The following is a 24,164-nucleotide window of genomic DNA, read 5'->3' on the forward strand; positions in this document are numbered from 1 at the left end:
AACAATGAGCATTGAGATATGAAACAGCCGTTTCACGGTAGGCGGTGACCCACGTAATGCGAAGTGCCACTCTAGCCTTAGCCGTTCCGGGACAGCTTGATCAACAACTGCTTCGACCTCCTTCGAACATTCTGGGTGTTGTGACTCTGCTCCTCGCTGAAGAGGCGATGCTCCTGCCGTAAACTCGGTTTCATTTCGCGTCCACAAACAGAAACACAGTTCCGAAAGCATGGCGAACGTACAACACGGCCACCAGATCGACTTGCATGACGACGAGTCGCTCCTGGACGATGACTTGATCGAGGCCGACCATGGTCCGTTCTCTCTACAATTCCAATATACGCCGGCGCTTGCATCTACTTCTTCTTGCTAACACGCCATTTATCTACCCATAGACATCGAAGCCGACGACCCCCTGCACGACACCTCCGACACAGCCCCTCTACGAGGCAACATTGAAGACTCCAGCTCCAGAAGCCGTGGATCCGGTTATGGTAATTACCTGACCTCCTCGATCCCTGGTGAGGACCGCCGCTCGACGCAAAACACTATTGATGAGACCGTCTGGGCGACCCTGTCGCGCGACCTGATCGCCGTGTGGGAGAAGATGCGCCAGGTGCTGTACCCCAAGTATCTGCTGGGCGGTATGTTGCAGCGCGGAGGAGGTGGTATCAATGATGCGGAGAGAGGCGAGGCCACTGGATTTGGTCGCAACCTGCGCGGGCTCGTGGGTCGCTGGCCGGATGCCGACGTGGTCCTGCAGGGTGGTATGAGCGAGGGATTGCGCGACTGGGATCTCTGGTATGTACTTGCGATTTGGAAATGGAGGTCGTCCTATGGACTAACAATTGGCGTAGGGGCCCATTGATCTTCTGTCTGGTTTTGAGCTTGTTCCTGTCTATGGCGCACGGAGACCAATCCTCGCTGGTCTTCTCCGGTGTCTTCTGTATTGTCTGGCTCGGAGAGGCGGCTGTTACTCTTCAGATCAAGCTTCTTGGTGGCAAAATGTCAGTCTTTCGATCCGCATTTGACATTGCTAGACTAACATTTATCCCCGCCCTTCTAGCTCCTTCTTCCAGTCCGTTTGCATTATCGGCTACACGCTGTTCCCACTTGTTATTGCTGCGCTCCTCAGTGCGCTCGGTCTTCCTACAATCGCCAGAATCCCTGTTTACCTTGTCCTCGTGGCATGGTCGTTGGCTGCCGGTGTTAGCATCCTGGGCGGCTCAGGCATTGTTCGGAATCGGGTGGGCATTGCCGTGTACCCTCTGTTCATGTTCTATATCGCGATTGGATGCCTCTGTTTCATTAGTTAGAGTACGAGCCGTTTTTTGTACTCTCCGGTGCCGAGGATGTCTCTCGGCCAGATTTGTTGGAGTCGAACTCCAGCCCACTATCTCAAGAATTTCTCGTTTCAACTCGCAACGGATACCTGTATACATACTGATCAATGTATGAGCACGAACTAAAACAGCAAGCAAGTCCGTTACTGAGAAGATTGTAAATGGTCCCGGTAGCTTTGATCGGTAGGTTCGCAGCTGACACAACACCGAGATGTCCTGATGATTTTCACATTGGTAAATTCCAAATGGTCTGGTCTGTGACTAGTACATCGAATCCTTTCCAAGATGGCCCCTAAATAGAGGATTTTGTCAAGTTTCGTACCGTCGCCATCTTCCGGGCGTTCGAAACCCCTTCTGCATTTACTCGTACACAAAACATAAAAGTCAGAGTTCAATGGCCTTCGCCGCAGTGATGGTCTTTGCAGCGCATAGTTCTGACGACTCCAATGTGAAATTTGCCTTTTTATATAGCCCATGGCTTTACGTCTTAGAGTTGCAAGCTCGAGAGCATGCAGACATGAAACCGCATACATTTGAACATTCTCGACTCCGGTGCAGGAGGTCAGAGTTCCATGCTTCGGTCACTTCCGATTATCGGCACTTTCATTGAGCTTCAATTCTCACCGATGACCAGTTGGAACAAGTGTATTTCCGATCTCTGGGCAGTAATGACATATCGGCCCTTGTGAGATTGCCCATCAAGCAATTGTCAGAAGGGATATCTGCCGGTCGAGGGAAGTCTGTCATCCATGGACTGATGACATTGGCGGCGTTAAGGAATCCCGGGCCCGCATAACCGACTCTAGACGCGCGACTCAAATACCGAGCCGATCCCAATGTCAACGTCTTCAATGCCACATGCACTTGTGATCCTCACATCGTGATGTCCCATATTCCCTCATCCAGGAACATATTCCAATTCTCTCGACGGGCCTTCTTAGGACTATCAACTTGCAGAGCCATGTCTACGGGAGCTCCCGCGCACGACTGGAGTGCTGCGCAATACCTCAAGTTCGAAGATGAACGCACCCAGCCAGCTCGCGATCTACTCGCTCGAGTCCCGCTTCAATCACCCAAGACCATTGTCGACCTAGGTTGTGGCCCAGGAAACTCAACCGCAGTCCTGAGAGTCCCGCTACCCAGACGCTCAAATAAAGGGGATCGACTCTTCGCCGGACATGATCCGCAAGGCGAAAGCAACCCTGCCCCACCGCGAGTTCGCCGTGGAAGACCTGACGTCTTATTCTCCTGCTGGCCCGGTCGACTTGTTCTACTCCAATGCCGTGTTCCAGTGGCTCAAGAAAGACGAGCGCTTCGAGATCGTCAAGAGGTTAATGGCCACGCAACCAACAGGCGGCGTTGTCGCTCTTCAAGTTCCAGATAACCTCTCCGAGCCCTCTCATGACTTGATGCGCAAGACTGCGGAGGACGGACCGTGGGCAGATACTTTGTCGACGGTTGGTAGAGATACTTTCCAGACGCCGCAGGAGATCTATGATCAACTCAAGCCAATGAGCTCTCGGGTAGAGATCTTCCATACAAGCTATTATCACGCTCTTGAAAACCATGAGGCTGTGATTGAGTGGGTCAAGGGCACTGGGCTACGACCTTATCTGGATCCCTTGGGTCCAGAGGAAGGACGGATTCCTGCGAGAGTATCTGAAGCGTCTACAAAGGGCGTATCCAGTGTCTGTTGATGGCCGAGTTTTGCTTCGTTACCCACGTTTGTTTGTGGTTGCTGTTAAAAACTAGTGGCATAATTTTCTCCTTGATTTCCGTTGTTGAATGATCAATGTACAGTTTATGGTCAACAACACCCTTCTGTGATTGAGATTGTTGCCCTGGCAAAAGCCCGTTCATAACGGTACTATCCCGGCTACGTCTCTCGTTAGTGCGAAGATCAATACCCAGGCATGCCGTGTCCTTGGAAAAGATTCGTGATATCATTTTCTCTCGTATTGGTTTCGAGCGCCCGTTGAGCAGCTTCCATCCTCGTGCTTTCACTCTGGCGCCGCAGCGACAAAATTGCCGAGCTCGTACATAATATGAAGATCAAATCTCTCGACTTACGTACCTGTAGCAAGTAGAAACTATTACTTCACAGACTCTTTTGTCCAGCTCAGCTAAGAACGGTGTCTGTTCACACGTGCTTGATGGCACGAGGAATGGTTGCGGTCGACTAAGTGCCTCCTTTTGCTCCGCTGTCGTGAGCGGGTGTGGGTATGGAGGCAGCGCGCCGTTGAAAGGCCGTGAGGAACAATTTGATGGAAAGAGCTGTGACAAATGAGGCGGGAGTAAACCGAAGGTACTTAGGATATAGATGTCATGGCTGGAAGATGTTGTGGAACAGACTGCTACGTTTCGTCCTTGTTTCTTCGGTTATCTGGCCATTTGTAGAAGGGCATTTTCGAGATGGGGAGTCCGGAAGTATCCAGCATGTAGAAGCCAAGGCGCACGGCTTCTCCATGTGAGCAGATTGTGGCGACATCAGCTGTAGCAATCATGTCGCGAGGGACCAAGACTAGATGGATAGGGGACCGGAGTTGGTGAGTATTGCATGGGGCTATTGCTGGCAGAGCGAATGTTTGCACGTTCAAGACTAAAGCCTCATTATTACAGTCAGAGGAGGATTGCGAAATCAAGTATGATGACTCAAACAGACGAGATTCGTCATCGCTAATGATCAGAAAGCGCTCACTCGGGGTGAATGCGTAAACTCCGTATGCTCCGAGCCCTCCAATGTACTGTTTTCCATATGATTGAAAATTGTATCATCTAGTGTTCTTCTTCATCGTCGCCTGGTAGGTTCTTGATGCACTTTCCAATTTCCGTCCAGAGCTTCTCGGCTGTTTCCACGCTGGAGAACTGCGAAGGGGGTTAAAACCTGCGGAGACAACGACTCACGACTCAGGGGTGACTTACGCGTAACAAAAGAGGGAAAGTTCGGCCATTTTCGAGACCGGCCACGAGAATCTGCTTTGTGGTCGGGCATTCGTTTTTGGAATCTCCGTAGTTCATGCCACGGAAGAGAGAGCTGTTCAGCATGACACGCATGTTGCCGTCAGCGCGCATGATCATGCGCGAGAATATCTTTTCAGGGTCGGTCGAGCTTTTGCGGCCGTTCAGCTTAAAAGTACCAATACCGCGCTCTTTCCACTCGCCGTCCAGGAAGTGGAATAGCTTGGACTTGGATGAGAAGTAGGTAATTTCCTCTTCCTCGCCAGTTTCCACTATTCGAATGATTAGAGTCCGATGCGGAAGTAAGCCGAAAGGGAGAGATAGCATACTGGTTTGTTCGTAGAAGCGCTCATCGGTCTTCTCGGCCTCAAATGTGCTCTTGTCTTCCTCCTCGGCGTCGTCCTTGTCGCTTTCCGAATCTTCAGCCTTCGAATCTTCGGCACCGAGAGTTGAGGCCTTGGATTCCCCAAGCGCGGAGGGCTTTGTCTCCCCAAAAGTGGCAGGGGCACTGGGTGAGGCAAAGCTAGTGAGACCACCGGTCTTCGCTGCTGCTGAGAATCCGCCGCCGACACCAGAGAAACCACCTCCAAAGGAGCCAAAGCCGGAACCTCCAGACGGTGAAGCGAAACTTGACATCCCCGAGTCGGCGGGTTTGAAAACAGAAGGTGTCGATGCGCCAATTGAGCCGAAGGGAGACTTGTCAGAACCAGCGAATGCAGCAAGTGAGGAAGTCGCGAACGCACTTCCCGCGAAACCCTGAGACGAACAAAAGTCAGTGACCTAACATACCCTTGAAGAGTGCAATGTTAGCTAACCTTGTCGGGTTTGGTCTCTTGGTCCTGTGAGCCATCCCGGTGTCGCTTCTTCTCTGGCTCTTTCGCATCGGTCGATTTCTCCTCGGAAGGTTCGACCTGAGCAGAAAGATGTGCTGATTCTGCCGCAGCCTCGGTATCGATCGAAGAATTCACATCAAGTTGTTCCCGGCTCCGCTTCTTTTTGACAACTTGGGTGGAGTGATCGTCAGATAGCATTGTGGCGGTTGTGTTAGAGGTGGGGGTTTGTTTGGTTGCGGGTGAATCCTGGAATTGGGAAATCTTTTCGTTAACCATGTTCGTCAAGAATTCATTCTCCATGTTCATTATGAGACTCCCAGTCTCAATCCGTTTTGGACCCAGAAATGTTTCTTGCTGCCAGAAGTCTCCCAGGGCTCAGGTGAGGGGGTGCCCTCGAAATTGACGTCGACGGTTTCATGCAGAAGCTCATGCTCACACTTCTGTACCTTCATTTCACGAATCGAGACCAGTTTCTCACAGAGACAACTGATTCCTCTCACCACATAGCCATCTCTGTGCGCTGGACAATCGACTGCTCACGCTTGTCCATTATCTTCCCGCGAAGCTTAGCGCATGCTTCGAAGCGTTGAAACCGTCTACACACTCCTCAGAGAATTTCTCAAAGTATCTGAGGAGCTTGTCGCAATGGTCCCTCGATTCAAAGCCGCCCGAAGAGCCGTTCGCGCTCCTCGGGACCTTCGGACACTAGTGACCGTCGCATTTCAGGGAGTTCGTTTGCTTGATGGGGACCGGGAGACTTCTTAGGGTGGGCAAAACCTTTCTGCTCCTCAAGCTCAAGGGAGACTGTGCTAGAGATAGAGGGTATGGGGTTGCCTACTTCCTGAGGACGAGCACTTTCGTCCCTGCTGCCGGCCTGCTTCTGCTCGGGCGAGTTCGGAGTACACTCTCGTGATCGCTTCTTCCTGACCTGACCCCCTTCGGTATGGGTTTCTTCGACGTCGCGAGACTCTTCGAAAGACCGCTTGCGACCACTGATATTTTCCTTGGTCGGATCTTGCGGGGTGGAACCTATCGTGGCTTTGGAGAGTTGCTTGCGGACCGGCCGCTCACCGCCGTCGTCGGAGCGCGGCGACCCCATTGCTAGTGTTGCGGGGATGTTTGATGCCCGCGGCTTCTGGATGGATCTAATGCGAAGACTGCGTGAGACTGACCCGGTCTGGATCAGCGAGAAGAAGTCAATGAGGAGGATGCGAAAGGGGGAATATGTCCGGGCCAGGACATGCCCTCAGTCCCTCGTCACTCGTGCTTTCACCGCTCGGCCCCGCAGCGAATAAACAACACAACAGGCGCTAAGGAACCTACAGCCTGACCAGTGAGATGATCTAGATGAGACTGAAAAGGTGGCGATAGCTTATCTTTTCAGTCGTCATCTCTATCGCTCGAAGAAATAGAAGATTGAAACAAAACATTCAGACGAGGCCAAAAATATTATGTATGAGATGTCCTTGAAGCAGTAGAAGGACTAGCGGAATAAAGTATTTGCGCTCTTTGCAGCATGTCCCTGGTCAGGCTGTAGTACAGCAGACTGTCAGTGAACGAAGAAATAAATGCGCCCCTAAATGGCGCTCAGATACATAAAGCATAGTAATCCACACAAGAACATGCCTGTGTATCAACCGATCGCCGTGCTGTCTAGCAACGAGCAATGCTAACGACAATGTGGATTGTCCTACCTTCATCTTACCATCAATCGTCCATCAATGTCAGGTCTAGTCTCTCCTACCTGAACTTTCCATTAACATAGGTGTCTTTCTATAATTGTTTAGAGGCACTTCACCAGCAAAGATTTGCACCACAAACCACCCATTTGATTTGATCCAATCAATCCCAAGTTTTGATTGGCACAATGAAACAATTCCTAGCCAACCAATAGCTAAGTATGACTGTAAATTCAAAAACAAAAAAGCGCTTGAAAACGAGAAATTCTAGAAGATCATTTAGAGAGGCGTTGGGTTCTGTTACTTATGCTATGCTCATAGACCTCTTTTAAAGTTCTCGCGTGCTTCTAGTACGGCCATAATACAAAGAGTCTAATGGACCACCCTCTCTCTTCCGTGTTCCTTTTCTATGATTCTGAGTATAGTTCTCAAATCTATGGTACTGACCATGCAGAACATGGAGAACATGTGACCATTCAAGGCATCGAAATCGCCCTTTCGGTGATGGCCATACTGCCATTCTCTTTCTTTGAGACTCATATATGCACGACTCTTACCAGTACGCAAGAAGAAGAAGATCTCAATCAAGCTGCAACTAATTTCAGTTTCCCAACTTCACGTCTATAACAAATTGCCAGCCGAGTTGTATGACTTTCCTAACGGGGTTATATGGATACACGTGACTTCGCGTTTCCTGCTTCCAACTGGCGACATCATCGGAGTCACAACGCCAAATGGAAACCTGTGATGGGGCATCGAGATGGCAGATTCATCTTCAGCCACAGCTGCAAACACATTGAAGCGAAAACAGACGCATGAAGGCCATCCCTCAACTGCTGCCTCTGCCACGACCCCGTCCTCGAACGCGTCTCCTCTAGACCCTGCCCTCGCGACCGCAAACGTCCCCGAGCTCGATACACCCGATGACAAGGCATCGGAGTTACCTAGGAGCAAGAAGACAAAGTCAGGGCCGAGAAAGAAATCGGCAGGAGCGGAAGATTGTCCTAAGGCGCCAAAAAAGCGAACTCCATCCGGCCCGTGGCCAGACGAGTTGAAACGACTGGCGCATATTCACCGAGCTCTGAACCTCGTGTATACCTTTTGTTGCACGCGAAAACACTTTGCAACGACCTTTGACAACATCAAGAAAGCTGTCCAGGCTCAGTTGGGACAAGGGCGTGAACTCACTGTTGAAGATGTGGCAAGGGTGAAAGTCCTAGTCCCACGAGCAGTGCGATTCGAATATGTGGACGAAGCGAGCTTAGAGGTCATGACGGTTGGAGACAGAGAAACACTTGAGTATGGTTTGCATAAGGGAGATAGCCTGTCAACATCGGCCGCTGAGTTGCAGGCACATTCGAGCGATCGCTCAGCATACAGGAAGGATGTCCTACTACTCGAATTTGTTGATGGAGACCTCAAGCGAGAGGTACAGAATCCTAAAACTGGAGAGCCATCTAGACCTGTGCGCCGCATGAAGAATGAAGACTTGAAAATGCCGGTCTATAGTCAAAAGCAGATGTTGAATTTGATTGAGAAGCGCAACAACAAATTCTCGGATGCCATAGACGCATTCCTGATCCGGTGTGAGGACCAAGCCATCGACCCAGTGTTGATTCTGGAACAGGAAAAGGACATACTTTTGCCTACGCCCCCCGGAAGTGGGACGAGCACACCGGCTGTCGTGAAGGCACCGGCGACGATTCCCAAGGAACGCAAATCCATTGCTGAAATCATTGCGGAGATTCGGGAAATGGATTGGTATCATGCCCAGATCGTACCTGACGGACATCGGGTATTCGATGCTCAAGCTCCCATTTATGGCGATTTGTCGTTCCAGCTATCCCAGGATCTCGTCAATGCTCTTTACAACACAAGAGGCATCACTAAACTTTATTCACACCAAGCGGAAGCGATTAATCATTTGTACGATGGCCATAATGTGATTGTTTCGACTTCGACTAGTTCCGGCAAGTCATTAATCTATCAAGTCCCGATGCTTCACGAGCTGGAGAAAGATCATGAAAGCAGAGGAATGTACATTTTCCCCACCAAAGCCCTGGCCCAAGACCAGAGGCGTAGCATGACGGAATTGCTACAGTACATGGATGGTTTGCAGCACACAATGGTCGAAACCTTTGACGGGGACACGCCCATGGGAAGCCGGAACCTCATTCGAGATGAGGCGCGAATCATATTCACCAACCCAGACATGCTTCACATCACAATTTTGCCACAGGAAAGTGCCTGGCGCACATTTCTGAAGAACTTGAAATTCGTGGTCGTTGATGAGCTGCATGTTTACAATGGCCTATTCGGCTCTCACGTTGCCTTTGTCATGCGAAGACTCCGCAGGATTTGTGCTGCAGTAGGCAACAGGCATGTCAAGTTCATATCCTGCTCAGCCACAGTTGCAAACCCAGAGGATCATATGAAGGCCATCTTTGGAATCTCTGATGTAAAGCTCATTGATTTTGATGGATCCCCATCAGGTCGCAAGGAATTCATCTGCTGGAACACACCCTTCAAAGACCCTGCAGACCCGACTTCTGGGCGTGCGGACAGTGTCTCGGAGACCGCACGTTTGTTTTGCCAATTACTTCTACGAGGAGTAAGAGTGATTGCTTTCTGCAGGATCAGAACGCTATGCGAGGTCCTCCTTCAGGCTGTACGAAATGAGTTCAATGCTTTAGAACGGCCAGAAGTTGGCAAAATGGTAATGGGATACCGTGGTGGATACAGTCCCCAAGATCGGCGTCGGATAGAGAAAGAGATGTTTGAAGGGAAGCTAATGGGAATCGTCGCGACAAGTGCCTTGGAACTTGGTGTTGATATTGGATCTCTGGATGCTGTCATCACTATGGGATTCCCCTACTCGATCTCCAATCTGCGCCAACAAAGCGGCCGAGCTGGACGCCGCAACAAAGACTCTTTGTCGGTCTTGATTGGGGACAGGTACCCAACAGACCAGCACTACATGAAGAACCCAGACGAGATATTCACCAAACCAAATTGCGAGCTACAAATCGACCTAGCCAACGAGCTCATCCTAGAAGGCCACGTCCAATGCGCAGCATTCGAAGCACCGATCTGCCCCGATGAAGACCACATCTACTTCACTGAGCAACTGTTCGCCCTCGCAGCAACCCGCCTCATCAAAGATAGCATGGGCTTCTACCACTGCCACGACCGCTTCCGTCCCCAACCCTCCCGCTGTGTCTCAATCCGCGACACGGAAGACCAACACTTCGCCGTGATTGATATCACCAACGGCCGCAACGTCGTCCTCGAAGAAGTGGAAGCCTCGCGCGCCTTCTTCACCATCTACGAAGGCGGCATCTTCCTTCACCAAGGACAAAAATATCTCGTCCGAGAACTAAACACATCCCAATACATGGCCCGCGTCATCCGTGTCCACGTGGACTGGAACACAATGCAACGCGACTACACCGATATCGACCCCCTAGAGACAGAAGCCATGCGCCTAGTCGGCCCCGGCGAAGACGCATGTCGTGCATTCTTCGGCGCCATCCAAATCCACGCCGTTGTCTACGGATTTTTCAAAATCGACAAGCGCGGCCGTGTCCTCGATGCTGTCGCCGTCGATAACCCACCCATCGACCTCCTGACAAAGGGCATGTGGCTTGATGTGCCCGGTCGCGCCATTAAAATACTGGAATCCCACCATCTTAATATCGCCGCTGCTATCCATGCTGCCGAGCACGCTGTCTTATCTCTTTTGCCATCGTTCGTGATATCATCGCCGGGTGATGTCCGCACAGAATGTAAAGTGGCCAAGAAGGAACTCGGTCGCGGACTCCGTCGTGCTAATGACGCGTCAATGTCAAAGGAAGAGATGGAGCGGACAGTACAGCCACCTAAAAGGCAACGACCTGCGAGGTTGACCTTTTACGATGCGAAGGGTGGGGCATGTGGTTCTGGGATCGCGAGTAAGGCGTTCGAGTTTATCGGGTTGCTTTTGCGCCGTGCTGTGGCGCGAATTGAGGCCTGCGTGTGTCTTTCGCCGCAGGGGTGTGTGGAGTGTGTTTGCGATGAGCGGTGCAAGGAGATGAACCAGGTTATGAGTAAGGCTGGCGCCGGGGTGATTCTTAGATGTTTACTTGGGTGGGAAGTCGATGTGGATGCACTGCCTTGGGGTGAGGATGTGAATGGGGAAGTATTTGGGGCCGGAGAGTTGGCCGGTGGGTTTGAGACTGTTGTTAGGGCTGGGGGGAGTACCGTGGAAGCCGGGGTGTAACCCTGAGAAAGACATAAAGGGTGCTGATGTATAGTTGCATATATGCCCCGAAAATGGCCTTAATTCCATACGCACGGATATGCTATCTTGCGGTTTCGGCGTAAATGATCATTTCACGATTCGAGAATGTCTCTATATACTATTGAGTCTGGCGTCTTGAGTGTCTTTGGGTTTATATGTTGAGCTTGGGGTGTATGGGTATTCAACAGGATAGAAAGCCCCAAGCGGTTCGATTGATAGGTGGGATATTTCGAAGTAAAGGGTATAATGGATGTATACATAAAGTCATGACCAAGAGGGCCGTGGGGTCAATGGGGATAGAAGGATTAGAAATTGGGGCAGATGAAAGTGTAGGAACGGGGTTTGATGCCTTGCGAGAGGACGGATAATAACACGGTATGGCATCTGCGTGTGGTCGAGATTCGTCCTGAGACTGGAGTGTACGTGCAATTCATGGGGTAATTGGAGTTTGAAGAAGTCCATGGGGTGAGGACTGCGCACTCGGGTTCAATGGGTTATTGGAGGTATAGCTGTGCTCGAGTGCGCGGGGGTTATGGTGTGCTAGTCCACGGGATCAATGGTCCGTCGATTGGAAGGTTCACTTGTGGTGAGCTGTGCCGTTAATCCAACTCTGAATTACTGTATGGCCAGGGCATCAGAGCGATAGTGTTCAAGAAATGGTGCCGTGATTGCTCCCTGGGCTTTGATCATCCTCTTGATCGTCGACGCTCAACTTCCCAAATAGCCCTTTCATATCCCGCACGTTCTCGCGGTGCTTATCGCGAGGCTGGTTCATCCGTTCTTCTGACATGGAGCGGATCTCGCGAATAATGTCCGTGTAGCCTTCGTCGTTGGGAAGCCACCAGTGATGGACTTCGGGGAGTTGCCAGATGGCGGCAAGGGCGTCGCGGAATCGAGGGGCGATGATGTATCTTCGAGACAGAAAAATTACTATTGAAGATCCAAAAAAAGAAAAAAAACCTGGCTGTTGGCTATAGTGTACTCACCCATTTTGTTCCATCATCGCCATCTTACGCCGGGACCACATTAGGTGTTTCTCGTCTTTGGGAAGGAACATGGACGCCATGCCGATGCTGTTTTTAAATCCGATGCAGTGCCCATTCCCTCTATCTGGCCAGCGGTCAATAGTCTCAATCAAGCGACATTGGTCAAATGCCAGCTGGGCCAGTTCCGGAAGAAGCGGCTTCCGCAAAGTGAGCATGGTTTGGTACTTGAACATTGTATCGGTGGAGAGAAGATCGATCCAAGCGTAATTAGCATCCCACAGCGGACCCTGGTGTATAGCGCCAGGCATATAAGGGTCAACGATATCGTCTTCCGTGAGGGGTTTCTTGTTCATGTAGGAGTACACGGTATCTTCGGATTCATCAAACTGTCTCAGGATGTCTTTCGCCCTTTCCAAAGTTTGCCCCAGCTTATTGTTCTGCTCAGCGAATTCGTCCATAGGGATCATGCCACGTGCAAGTTTTGCGTATAATGAAGCCATATCAAGGCCGAAGCGTCGGTTGATCGAAGCAACAAGCACGAGCTGCTTCTGCGGGTCGTCCGGGTAGAGAGCGGCTTGCTCCTCGTCATATTGCTCCTTCACCATGTACCAATCGCGGCTCAGGATTGCTTCTGTGCCGGCCAAAATGCCTGCTACCACGTCGAAACGCGCATACCAGAGGAAGATATTCGTATGAAGTTCGATCAAGTTGGAAGTCTCCGGGGTCAGCAATTCTCGCATCAGCGCGTGCGCTGCTGAGTGATGGTCGATGAGGTTCACCCAGTCGCCGATGTATTCCTGTAGAATTTCAACATCAGATACTCTTCCAAGTCACTCCGCCGCGCTAAGAAATGTCATTGATCTTACCTCAAATGTTGTCAACATTAGAACTGTGCACAACGTTGCCTCGGTATGTTCCTCGCCAGAGCCCAGTGATTTCCGCAAAAGAACAAGGGCTTTATTATAATATTTGAGAAATGTATAGAGCTTTCCTCCCGGGACTTGTAGAGTGTGGTGATAGGCCGAGAAGCCCACCAGGGCGTACAGTAAAGGCTCATATCCCAGGGCAAGTTCGACGATGCTGTGATGCACGAAGTGGTCGCTGCCCGATCTGAGAAAGAAATGTTCATGGGAGATGAAATCTTGATGGAAATTCAAGTAGAAACGCATATCATCTGAGAGCCGGGACGTGCTGACAAGTTCGTTGATAGAGTGGCTGATGCTCAGCGACCGAACGCTCCTCGACTCAAAGCGTGATTCTTCAGTTGATGGGGAGCTGCTCGCATCCCCGGCGTATGTACCAGCATCCAACATCTGCTTCATGCTGGGTCTTTGCAAAGACTGGCCGCTTTGTTTTCTGTGCAGATCAGGCCGCGAAGGGCTAACACCGCTCGACGGCGACAGCTGCGACCCAAATCCGACATTATCGGGTTCCTCCTCGTCAATGATGGGCTCCAAGGGGCTCACTTCGTCATGCTCAAATCTACCAGAAGAGTCACTCCCCTGGGATGGAGGTCGGGTACCGCGCGATTTACCACCAGCGCGTGTGCCCTTTGAGGGAGCTGCGGGCGAGGGATAGACACAATCCCGATTTCCTTTCCGGCAACGCTCGCACAGGGGACGTCCTTCATCGCATTTGATTCGGCGAGCACGACAGGTGAAGCAGCCGCTTCGAGTACGCTTGTGTTTCTTTGCATCCGGAATGGGTTGGAGCAGCGCGGGCTGCTTAGACGGAAATAACGCGGCGGAGATGGCTAGGGCTGGCGCTGGGGAGGGATCATGCCAGAACGCAACACTTTCCGGATACTGGGAAGGGCCGAAGAGGGAGTATGCGGACATGCTCGAGTCCTGCTGCATTGAATTCAGGAAGCCCGCTAGGGCTGTCTGGGGCTGGTGATATGACTGGGCCATGATGGATCAGCCCGTTGTGCTCCAAGTCCCCATGAAAGTAAGCAAGTCACCGGACTTGCATTGGACTACAGGAAGAGAAAGTCCAAAGAAAGAAAGAAAGGAAAAAGAAGGAGAAGAAAAAGGAAGAGGCAGAATAGACTAGAAGCTTGAAAAGAGTAGAGTATGTTAGTAGGGGGTGGGGTGAAGTTCGACCCAAACTATTGGAGGCAGGGGCGGAGATTAAAGCCCTTTGAATGGTAGTTTTGGCCCAATTCCAGTGCAGCGATCCGGATCGACCCTCAATACGAGCGTACGGGTCTACGAGACTCCGAATCCATAGGGAAGATTCAAGAGTCACAGCACAAGAGATGTGAATCGGAGCCATGGGCTTACTGTAGGATCTGGGCAATCCGCAAGGTAGCATCACCAATCCCCTGATGTAGCACTCTTGCGCTGGATCAATGAGCCCCCTTTCCCCACCGATCGACTTGTATATTTTTATCTTTTGATCTCCAGCCTTGAAACTTCGGTGAACTTGATATAAGAAGATCTGTGTTTGATGAGCCCCGTGCATTTTATCATACTTCAAATCCCCTTCCAACATGATCAACATGATACCAGTTTGGCCTTTGATATGTCCCAGCCCGCACTCCCTACCCTACAGCCTCATGGAAAGGCTCGTGGGACCCATCTTCTTCAATCGATGGGTCCTTGAGAACTTCAGGAAGCTCCGGAAGCCGACCAAAAGTGAATTTTGCTGCGACTGCCCCGCCGAGAGAGAGAGAGAGCGAGACTATCCTTGGATGATATCCAGATGTCGGGTAGTGTGAAGGCGAAGCCCTACATAACTGTCAGGGAGGGTCCAACGGAACCCTCCGCTAGCCAGTCGGCAAATCTAAAACCTCCAAAGGGCCGGCGCCTCTGGGAAATGCCGAAAACGCTTTGCTCATGACGGAGATCGGGTCTTAGAGTGGACCCCGGGTGACTAAGTGTTAATCAAGTAGCTCACATAGCCATACTCATAAATCATGAACCTTGGCTTGGCAAGATGTGGGCTCTTGACGAGATCCTCTTTCCTGTACATGCACTAGGGACCTTAAGTTTATGGGGCGGATGGCTGCATTATTTCAGCCTCTCCCAGCTGGACTTGGAAAAGTTTTATACCCGTCCATGTACCTGATCGACGGGAGTTTGACAGGTGCGAATAAAAAAAGGTGGAGAAGATCGAAAATACGCTAGAGAAGCCAGCGGTGGATCGACTCCGTCAGTCTCAATCCATTTGATGAAGCTGCGCACTCCGTCTTGACCACGGATCCAGAAATTACAGGAGATGGACAGTGTGGACAATGGTAGATCTTTCCGCGGAACGCCCTCCTATTCGTATGCTTCAAGCCCTAATCACGTATCCGTATCCCCATCACGGCCCATGCGCGCCCGGCCTTCGAATGATTCGCGATGTGGGTGAACAAAGGCGCCGGCTCAAACGCTAGAGGACGTGCTCCTTGACCATGGCCCGTGGGTTCCACACCTACCATGCCGTTCGTGTGGCCCCCTGCTGCTTCCAGTCTATGTCTGGACTAGCTCTACATCGGTCTGCACTGGGCCTGTCTGGGAAATATCTCCGTCTCAGATCTCATCTCCCCTCTGCCAATGGTCATAGCTGAACCAGAGCTTGGGGAAGCCCGGCTCCACGTATGCAAACATCCCTAGCGCATTATGAGCAGCAGACTTGGCCTCATAATCAATTACCAAGCACCAGAAGGCAAATCATGCCTCGCGCTGGGCGTTCCGTACTTTGGCTCGCAAGCCTCGCCTGATTCGGTAATACCGTGAATTTCCAGTCAGCATCCGTTGATCGCAGTCTAAGTGATGATCTCGGACTTTCTTGCCCCAAATATCACATCAGATCATATCCAGCTGCAGCTTCCGAGGCTGAGGCCGAGGCTGAGTTTTCCATTCCATGGTCTCAATACTCTCCTAATTAAGCTATCTCAACGTGGTCGAAGAAAGGGCTGAGGCCTCCATAGTTCTCAGCGGGGCCAGATGAAGCACACCATATATTTGCAAACCTTGGGCAAGCTCAAGATATCTGACAGACCTCGTGACGAGCATGGCGCCTTTAGCTTGAGTGATTCAAGGACTAAGATCACGATTTCGCTATATCTAGAAATACACGGGGACTTGATGGTCTCATCTGAGTTGCGACTATCCCGTCTTTTCAGTCTTGACCCTGTCACTAGATTACCTGGTAATAATCTGGTATCGAACTGGCACCAAATTAGGCTCAGCTCTTGCAGAAGTGACTCGTTAGTGCACTTCTATTGATTTTTACGAGGCTCATCAAAGACCTCGAGGTCTGGCATCTTTTGAGACGGCGCGCGACATTCGAAGAGGACCGCGAAACCACCTGGGCATCCACGAGCTCAAAGCTCACAGAAGCAAAGCCACAGAAAGAAAGTCCACGCTATTGGAGGGAATTTTCACACCGACAAAAGCCTGATGGGAAAGGTCGCTAGCTAGAGATCGGCCGATCAACGGCCACCGTCGGATATGACTGCCTATATCATCTCAACATAGAGTTGGCGCCGGTCTTTTGGGACGTGACACCCAGGACGCCAGCGTATAGAACTATTTGAGACTTTCATCAGGGGCGCCGGGACCAAGTCCTTTTCTCCCCGGTGGGGTCCAAAGGCCTGGGATCTGTCAATATCTCAAAGTTGGGGCCGATTCGGCGGTGATTCTAGGGGGGTGAAGCCTGTTGATCCTGGTTAGGCGGCCCGGCTAAATTTTCAGGGACTACTGTAGGACCTGGATAAGGATCTGCCAGTGTGAGGCCGTTTTCTTTTCTTCTTTTTCTTTTTTTTTTCTTTTTCAAAGAGGGTTTTAGTTTGGCTCCGGGTGATTTGCCTCGGGCCATTGAAATTCAACCTAAGGACATGTGACGAGAGTGGATGCAATTTCACATCCCTGTACGCCTCCAGCGATCCCAGTGAACCTTTCCCTGCGCCACCTGTGCAATGGTGGAGATTAGATCATCTGGATTGGCGGTGTCTGTGGCACCGGAAGCCATTTTGATCTCTAACTTTCTTCGTAGATTGAGGCTTATGCAGTCTTGAGATTCCTTTCCTCTGCCGGTCCGGTTCTGGCCTTTTCACCCACCTGAGCTCAATTGCTCCATTGTCGTCCTAGTTCATTTCCACGTCCTCCAGTGCTTTCTCCCTGGGCTGCGTGATTGGCTGTGCATTGTGGCCCAGGACTTGTGCGGACGCACCTTGTAATTGATCATCTCCTCGATCTAGTAAGGCCCAAGCTCCTGTAGAAGCATTGCAGAGTCTTTGAAGTACAGGCGGCGAAAGAGACCCTGGATTTGTGCAGACTTGGTCTCTATAACTTCATACATGATAATATCGTCATTAAATCGTCAACAGTCGATGTGTGAGAGCCCCTCAATGGCCTCCAGTGTCTCCATGGATGTGAAAAGGTGAAGATGTAGAACTCGATCATTGCTTCTTCGCAGCCAGCTCCTTGAGCACCATATCCACTCCCTCAATGACGGTGCCCCATTCCATTTCATGCACTCGCTTCTCAAACGCCGCGAGGTCTTCATCTTGTCCCTTTTGGAAAGGAATCTCCCGCACTAGAATGGGCTTACCCATATCCACCTCCGAAATCACATCATGAATCATTACACCCGTCTTATCAATTTTGCCTTCCATCCACGCGGCATGAGCCCGCTCAATCGCAGCCTAGAAAGGCTAATATTAGCACTGACCCCACACAGGACGAATAGTCGCAACACTCACCACACCATTAAACGCCCCCGGCAACGCCGGATGCAAGTTGATAATGCGAACACCGGCCGCCTGCAACGGCTCCAGGAACCGTGGGGAAAGCACATGCATAAATCCAAGACAAACAACGAGCTCGGGCTTGTCGACCAGAATCAGTCGCGCAAGCTCGGCATCGTACTCCTCGCGCGCGGCCTGGACACCCTCGGGCGTCGCGGGATGCTGCTTCTTGTATTTGACAAGGTTGTGGTATTGAGTGGGAATGTTGGCTTTGCGGGCGCGCTCGAGACCATAGGCGTCTTTGCGGTTTGAGAGCACGCGCACGATGTTGGCGTTCAGTTGCCGCGCGGCTACTTTGTCAATCACGGCTTGGAGGTTGGAGCCGTTGCCTGAGATCAGGACCGTTGTGCGAATGGGAGTGGACATTTCTGTTGTGAGCTGTAGTTTTGGAGTAGATTTGATGGGGTTCTGAGGAATTTCTCGGTCTTAATGTCGCTCGGTCGTAGAGTTCTTCAGTGGTCTTGGGCGGCTTGGCCGAGGGTGGAGATGGTGCTTCGGTATAGATCAATTGAGTAATTATGAACGAGATGGGGCCTCAGAAGCACACCTGTATCAGCCAAAGAGCAGAAAGCCGAGCTGAGATACGAAGCTTCACGCCGCACCGGGGCAGATTTTCCTGCACGTGACTGGGATCGAGGGGTCGGCGGGGCAGAACATAGTGTCCAATATAGAATGCTACTTACTTCCCAGTATCCTGAATTTTATGGAATATTGCAATAGAGTTGAGATAACTATGGATGAGTATGGTTTTTTTCACACAAACTGGGCTAACCACGCAAAAGCCATCCAAATTCCGAGAAAGAATCAAGGGTATAATCAACCGCGTCCCAAGTGAAGGCACGTAAAAAGAAACCAACAACAATAAAGGCAAAGGACCAACGGACAAAAAATCGAGGCGAACGTAGAAAGTTAATTGGAATCCTGTCACCTCTAAACCTGTCAATGTTGGTGAAAAATGGAGTTAACAGATAAGGCGCCCAAGACACGACGCAGTACGAACAGAAAGGCGAAAGGGATATCCATGAAAAATGTCGTTAGGCTCTAAGCAGACGCTGAATGCTATGATTTGAATAAGAGAGGAGTTCGGCCATAAAGGTAAAGCATCCACAATGCGAGCTGGCCAAAGCCGCATCATTTGACGTGGAAAAGCTAAACATTAGTGGGTTCAGCAGCAGGGGTAGGAACAGGAGCGGGTGCAGCCTCAGGTGCTGAGGCGCTATCACCATGGGAGGTTTCGGCGACGCCTTGACCACGACAGAGTGGGCAGGAGTTGCGGCCTGTCGTAAGCCACTGGTCAATGCAGTCTTTGTGGAAGACATGTTTGCACTTGTTCAATTCTCGGACTTCATCGGCGACTTCATAGTCACTCAAGCAGATGAGACAACGCTCTCCATCCGATATCTGGATTGAACCGGCGCCATCCACGGATTCTGCGATCAAGGAACCTGCATATTCGACAAGACGGAACAATCCGCCTGCAGAATTGACATCGTTCTGGGAGGCGACGGGCGGCTTAGCCGGTCCTAACAAAGACGATAACAGAATCATATCCTCATATGTGGGGTTCTAGGGCCAGTAGTCAGTACACTGTTCTCAAGCATTGAAAATGAGGCACTCACATCAGTGAAGAGGCTCGGTGTTGTAAGAGCCGGGTGGTTCTCGGACAGATTGGTCCCCACGACGTAAATCAACCAGCTCCGACCGCCACTGGGAGAAGGTTGGTCAGGTTCAACCATACCATTGCGGCGCACCGATCCTGATCCAAGAGCACGATGACGGGCATACTCAGAATCGCTTCGTCGGCGTTGCCGAGCAGCGCTAGGTGGAATCGGCTCCTCTGTGGGTTCGGCTGTGGGTTGCAAAGGAGTTTCCTCGTGCAAATGCGGTAGAACACTAGGCGACATGGCCGACGCAGAGGAAGGCCTACGGCCAGGAGTCGAGGTGCCAGAGGACACAGCGGATACGCCGTGCTCGGCGGGTGTGGATGGAGGAGGGTGGGGACCAGGTGGACTCTCAGATAAGGCAGAAGGGGGGAAAGATGCGAACCCTGGACGAGGACCGGCGTCAGACATTCTGCGAGAGGGGTTTAAGCCTGGTTGCCGTAAAAGCTCAGGTACACTTGGTGCATGGAAGGTAGGCACTGCAGGGCGCGGGGGGATTCATTCCACCAGTACCATCTGGTCGTTGTAATAGATCACCGGGTACACCTGCGGGACGCGGAATAGCATTGGACGGGAGGAATGGCAGTCCAAGAAGAGCATCTAATCCTGGACCACCGGCGGCTTGCGCTCCCTGTTCTCCATTACCTCCACTACCTCCGTTGCTCGATGGAACCGATCGTACACCGACAACGACCAATGTCACTGTTCGGCCTTCGCCTCCCTCCGGGGAGTCACCAAGAGACATCCCGTTCGATGGGGCGCCTTGGCTATCAGACCCATCTAAGTTTTGACCGGCGGCATTGGGGTTGGACGAATTAGCCGGATTCACGAGATTGGGGCCCAGCGGAGACTCAGAATTGGCAAAACGGAAGACCCTTAGGAAGTTGACTGGGGGCGATGGTCCTTCGAGCCCCAGGTTAGTGGATCCTTCACCAGGCGCTGTCGGCTGGGACTGAGCAGTTGTGGCGTGCTGTAAACTCTGGATGAAGTTCTCAAGAGAGCCCTCCAGCCCGTCGTTCCCAAGGGCTTGTATGTTCGGCAGAGCAGGGCCAGTGGTGCCAGAAAGCTGGGCTGCGATGGCGGCTGCAGCGAGTTGAAGAACCCGAGAAAGAGGAGTTTGTTCCTCTCGCCGTAGAGCTCGAGCAGATCGGGCTCTTATTAAACCAGGAAGCCTGCGCATCCCCAATAAATCAGCGTTTGGCTGATTGGAGGATAGCGGCGCACCATTTGAAACTCCTGGTTCTACGGAATCCAATTCGGTCAGAGGTTCACCAAAGTCCAGGCGAGTGTCCATTGGACTTGGTAAAATATCGTCGAAGGACTGCCTCGCTGGTTGGTAAGATTGATTTTCATGTGCTGAGGCCAAATCGGACGGCGACTGGCCGAACATTTGAGAGATAGGGGCGGGAAGAGAGTGGCGCATGCGGTGCAGGCGCGCACTTCGACGCCAAGATGACCGCGCGGGCTCTGGCAGCCGTTGAGCCGTAGACTCAACAATTGAGTCGGTTACGGCATCTGAAAGAACATCAGTATCCGCACGCTCCGCACGAGGAGGAATGAAGTAAGGCGTTCGAGAGGTACGTCGGCGGGTGATTCCTCTGGATCCAAGTGCATGGAAAGGGCTAAACCGGCTGGTACTATGAGCCGTCTCAGATCTGACGGGTATTCTTGGAACCTGTCCATGACGGTGTGCGTGGCCCTCTGCGGGTGTCTCCTCTGTGCTATTTAGAAGACCGCGGATCACTGAATTGGGGAGAATTCTGGATCCTAATCTTGACATGGTGGATTGTCGTCTTGCCATACGGGCCAAAGCAGCCGAGCGTAGTTCCCGATCTGGAAGCTCATTTTCAGCGGCATTCTCTTCTTCTATACTCCGCATCGAATTCGAGTTATCCCCCGAAGGTCGTGTGGGTTGCTGCCAGCCCTCTGACTGCTCATACGATTGGTCCGTTGTCATATTTTGGTCGTTTTCACGATGTATTTCGGTTCCCGATGTGGAGCCAGTACCTCCGTTCTGCTCAGTCGCCTGTACGTTGTTCATGTCTTCATTCCTCATATCAGGGTTGCGCTCTGCTGAGAAAGATATGGGGTAATCTGGATAGCCAGTGTCGGGTGGATCTCGCGCTGTAGAGACGGACTGTCCCATAATAACCGATTGAAAGGGAAGAGTCAAGACAGGGCAGATACTAGACGTCCACTGCCACAGGAAGGACCAGAATAGCTTGGTAGCGACCGTAACCGCACTGGTTTCGCACGACCCTGAACGAACCGACTAGAGTGATCAAGTGGGCGATGTCTGAACAAGGAATATATTATATCGACCGTATATGCAATGTTTGTCTTTATCGGCAGGCCAGAGGTTGAATGATATTGGTTTCAGGCTGTGTCGTGGAGCTGCGGAGTGTCTCGCTCGGGACGAAGGAGGCGTTGAGGCGGCGATGAGCAATGACGGATGACTATACAAACCACAAAGGCTCTCAGAGACGAGATCCAGCGACAAAACAGGGTAATGCCGAACGGTCTGGCAAGCGCCTTGGGTGAGCCGCACTCGAGTTAAGTACCCAGTGATACCCGCCGAGCCGGGGCGATGGGGAGATCCGCGGATGAGGCCCGGTGGATGGTGAAGGGCAGACTACCAAATATTATCGGCAGCTCAGAGGGGAAACGAAAAACAAAGGACGAAGGGAAATGGAGGAAAAGGAGGTGAAGAGGAGAAGTCAATCCACAGAACGAACAGAGCGATATCGATAAGTGATTGTTTGTCTCCTTTGTCTTCGGCAAATCGGCCTGAGGTTCCAAGGTTCTTAGTCAACCAGGAGTGGATTTCAAAGAATCTCCGTCATTCACTTCGCGAATCTTCCGTAAACCCCATGGCATTTGCGCCTTGAGTTCCATGGGCATATGGCTCCTCGCCTGGCCGCCTCCAATTTTTCTTTGCCACTGCCGACATGGGCGCAGCCGGTCAGTACTCGCTCTGAACACTATGATCGAAAGCGAAAGAAGAGCAACGATTGGACCGATGAGACGGAAGGAGACACAACAGATGCTGCCTCGGTGACGGACTCGGCAGCTCCCGATCCGCCTCTGATCCTGACTCCCAACGAGTCCCATCAATATCGAATCGCCGGGCTTTCTTCCAACCAGGAATTGCCCAGCGGTAATTTTCCCCATGCGCCTGGGTACGAGAAGGACTATATTTTCACGAGACGAAATTTGCCAGGTCAACTTCTCCGAAGTCTACCTTACTTAGATGTCCCTCTCTATCCTCCTCAGTCCGCGGCACTTCAAGGCAACGTTCGCCTTCAGCATTTGTCTGCATTAACTGCCGTTTTACATCGGTCTTTGCTTCAAGGGGATTATACTCGAGCTGGAAGAGCATGGGGGCTCTTATTACGAGACGGGATTCGAGGAATGCCCTTGGACATACGGGCCCAAGGCAGGTGGGGAATTGGCGCTGAGATTTTGCTGCGCCAAGGCCAATCAGAACCTCTGGAGAATGCTGATGAACGCCCGCCTAATGCTCTTGGTGACCACAATTCTACTTTGCCGTTTACCAAAAAAGGATTCGCAGAGGCAAAGGAGTATTATGAAAGGCTCATCCTCAATCATCCCTTTTCAAAACCTCATCCAAACTCTATCTCTGCTTTGCATTTCTACCCCGCCATGTTTGGTCTATGGATTTATGTCACGCAGGAAGAGAGCAAGTTAACAAGGAAAAATGTGCTTGAGCGTGACCTGTCCGTCGAGGAGCCTTCGGACGCGGAAGACTCGGAAAGTGATATGGAACGCCGGGAGGCGGCCAAAAGATATGCCATTATTGCAGCTGTCAGGGCGAAAGAACTAGAGCAAGCGCAACAAATTGCCACCCGCATGGATGCACTTCTCGGGTCCCCTCCGTATGCCGACTCTCCGCAATTACTGGAACTTCGAGGCATGGTGTCTCTTTGGATTGGGGATTTGATTGTGTCCTCGTTGCCAACACTCATCGAGGCCTCGGTCGATAACATCGATGAACGGTCCAACGCCAGCGCTCCTGGCTCTTCAGGGGCAATGCATGCACAGAAGCTTGCGATGGAGCAGAAGCAAGCAGAAGTAGAGAAGGCGAAGGAGTTTTTGGAGAAAGCGAAAGACCGAGGAAGGGATGTTGCATACAATCTGGAGCACTTCCATATTCACGAATCATCACTTTCTCCTTCTCCCTCTCCGCCTCCCTCTCCCATTGACTTGGTGGATGCTCCTTCGCCCACTCACTTGTCTAGCAACTCGCCGGATGCTCCTTCTGTTGACGCTAGGGGTGAATTCTCGCCCGCTGACTTGATGGATGATGGAGAATAATGCAATATGATACCCATAGTCATCGTTTATAGTTTATCTCAATGTGCAATTGAACACACTTCCCGGTAGTTCATGCTTCCAAACTGAATTAACAATTTTTTTTGATATGTATCCCTATATGCAATCCTAAAACCTCTGCACTTCATTTCCTCTAGACTTTTCCTTGTCCACATCGCAGATTCAGCAATATGTTGAGCAAAGATCAGATCAATTATGGCACGAATGAATGCACGTGATCACGCGCTCGCTCTCGCGTCGGACTCAGTCAAACATACTGATTTCTCACCTTCTCACCAACTTGATGAGAGGCAATTGTACTGTTCGTTCCCACGGTGAAATACGGACTCGACAAG

At 51.4% G+C, this 24,164-nt stretch overlaps 9 protein-coding genes across 9 annotated transcripts; 4 read left to right on the forward strand and 5 right to left on the reverse strand.

The window, feature by feature from the left end:
- Positions 1-229: 229 nt before the first annotated feature.
- On the forward strand, positions 230-1,316 carry N7477_008715 (Yip1 domain protein; the record flags this gene model as incomplete). The annotated part of the gene is made up of 4 exons (XM_056970378.1): positions 230-314; positions 396-801; positions 858-1,007; positions 1,067-1,316. The coding sequence occupies 4 exons, from the start codon at positions 230-232 to the stop codon at positions 1,314-1,316; spliced, it is 891 nt and encodes a 296-aa protein (XP_056820410.1).
- Positions 1,317-2,304: 988 nt separating this feature from the next.
- Positions 2,305-3,040, forward strand: N7477_008716 (Trans-aconitate 2-methyltransferase; the record flags this gene model as incomplete). Its single annotated transcript, XM_056970379.1, has 2 exons — positions 2,305-2,437; positions 2,487-3,040. 2 exons carry the CDS (start codon positions 2,305-2,307, stop codon positions 3,038-3,040), a joined length of 687 nt encoding a protein of 228 aa, XP_056820411.1.
- Positions 3,041-4,118: 1,078 nt separating this feature from the next.
- N7477_008717 (nucleoporin NUP56) lies at positions 4,119-5,332 on the reverse strand (the record flags this gene model as incomplete). The annotated part of the gene is made up of 4 exons (XM_056970380.1): positions 4,119-4,208; positions 4,266-4,573; positions 4,631-5,057; positions 5,117-5,332. The coding sequence occupies 4 exons, from the start codon at positions 5,330-5,332 to the stop codon at positions 4,119-4,121; spliced, it is 1,041 nt and encodes a 346-aa protein (XP_056820412.1).
- Positions 5,333-5,792: 460 nt separating this feature from the next.
- N7477_008718 (uncharacterized protein) lies at positions 5,793-6,233 on the reverse strand (the record flags this gene model as incomplete). The annotated part of the gene is made up of 1 exon (XM_056970381.1): positions 5,793-6,233. The coding sequence occupies one exon, from the start codon at positions 6,231-6,233 to the stop codon at positions 5,793-5,795; it is 441 nt and encodes a 146-aa protein (XP_056820413.1).
- Positions 6,234-7,573: 1,340 nt separating this feature from the next.
- N7477_008719 (ATP-dependent 3'-5' DNA helicase) lies at positions 7,574-11,071 on the forward strand (the record flags this gene model as incomplete). The annotated part of the gene is made up of 1 exon (XM_056970382.1): positions 7,574-11,071. The coding sequence occupies one exon, from the start codon at positions 7,574-7,576 to the stop codon at positions 11,069-11,071; it is 3,498 nt and encodes a 1,165-aa protein (XP_056820414.1).
- A 670-nt stretch (positions 11,072-11,741) lies between these two features.
- N7477_008720 (Zn(II)2Cys6 transcription factor) lies at positions 11,742-13,988 on the reverse strand (the record flags this gene model as incomplete). The annotated part of the gene is made up of 3 exons (XM_056970383.1): positions 11,742-12,003; positions 12,079-12,875; positions 12,945-13,988. The coding sequence occupies 3 exons, from the start codon at positions 13,986-13,988 to the stop codon at positions 11,742-11,744; spliced, it is 2,103 nt and encodes a 700-aa protein (XP_056820415.1).
- A 3,479-nt stretch (positions 13,989-17,467) lies between these two features.
- N7477_008721 (phosphoribosylglycinamide formyltransferase) lies at positions 17,468-18,181 on the reverse strand (the record flags this gene model as incomplete). Its single annotated transcript, XM_056970384.1, has 2 exons — positions 17,468-17,713; positions 17,771-18,181. 2 exons carry the CDS (start codon positions 18,179-18,181, stop codon positions 17,468-17,470), a joined length of 657 nt encoding a protein of 218 aa, XP_056820416.1.
- Positions 18,182-18,964: 783 nt separating this feature from the next.
- N7477_008722 (RING-H2 finger protein) lies at positions 18,965-21,622 on the reverse strand (the record flags this gene model as incomplete). The annotated part of the gene is made up of 3 exons (XM_056970385.1): positions 18,965-19,381; positions 19,435-19,862; positions 19,933-21,622. 3 exons carry the CDS (start codon positions 21,620-21,622, stop codon positions 18,965-18,967), a joined length of 2,535 nt encoding a protein of 844 aa, XP_056820417.1.
- A 755-nt stretch (positions 21,623-22,377) lies between these two features.
- On the forward strand, positions 22,378-23,811 carry N7477_008723 (uncharacterized protein; the record flags this gene model as incomplete). Its single annotated transcript, XM_056970386.1, has 1 exon — positions 22,378-23,811. One exon carries the CDS (start codon positions 22,378-22,380, stop codon positions 23,809-23,811), a length of 1,434 nt encoding a protein of 477 aa, XP_056820418.1.
- Between the last annotated feature and the right edge of the window lie 353 nt (positions 23,812-24,164).

Source organism: Penicillium maclennaniae (genome assembly GCF_028827695.1).
Source record: "Penicillium maclennaniae strain IBT 15551 chromosome Unknown utg000007l:1.0-4884863.0:1.0-4888362.0, whole genome shotgun sequence".
Classification (NCBI taxonomy): Eukaryota; Fungi; Ascomycota; class Eurotiomycetes; order Eurotiales; family Aspergillaceae; genus Penicillium; species Penicillium maclennaniae.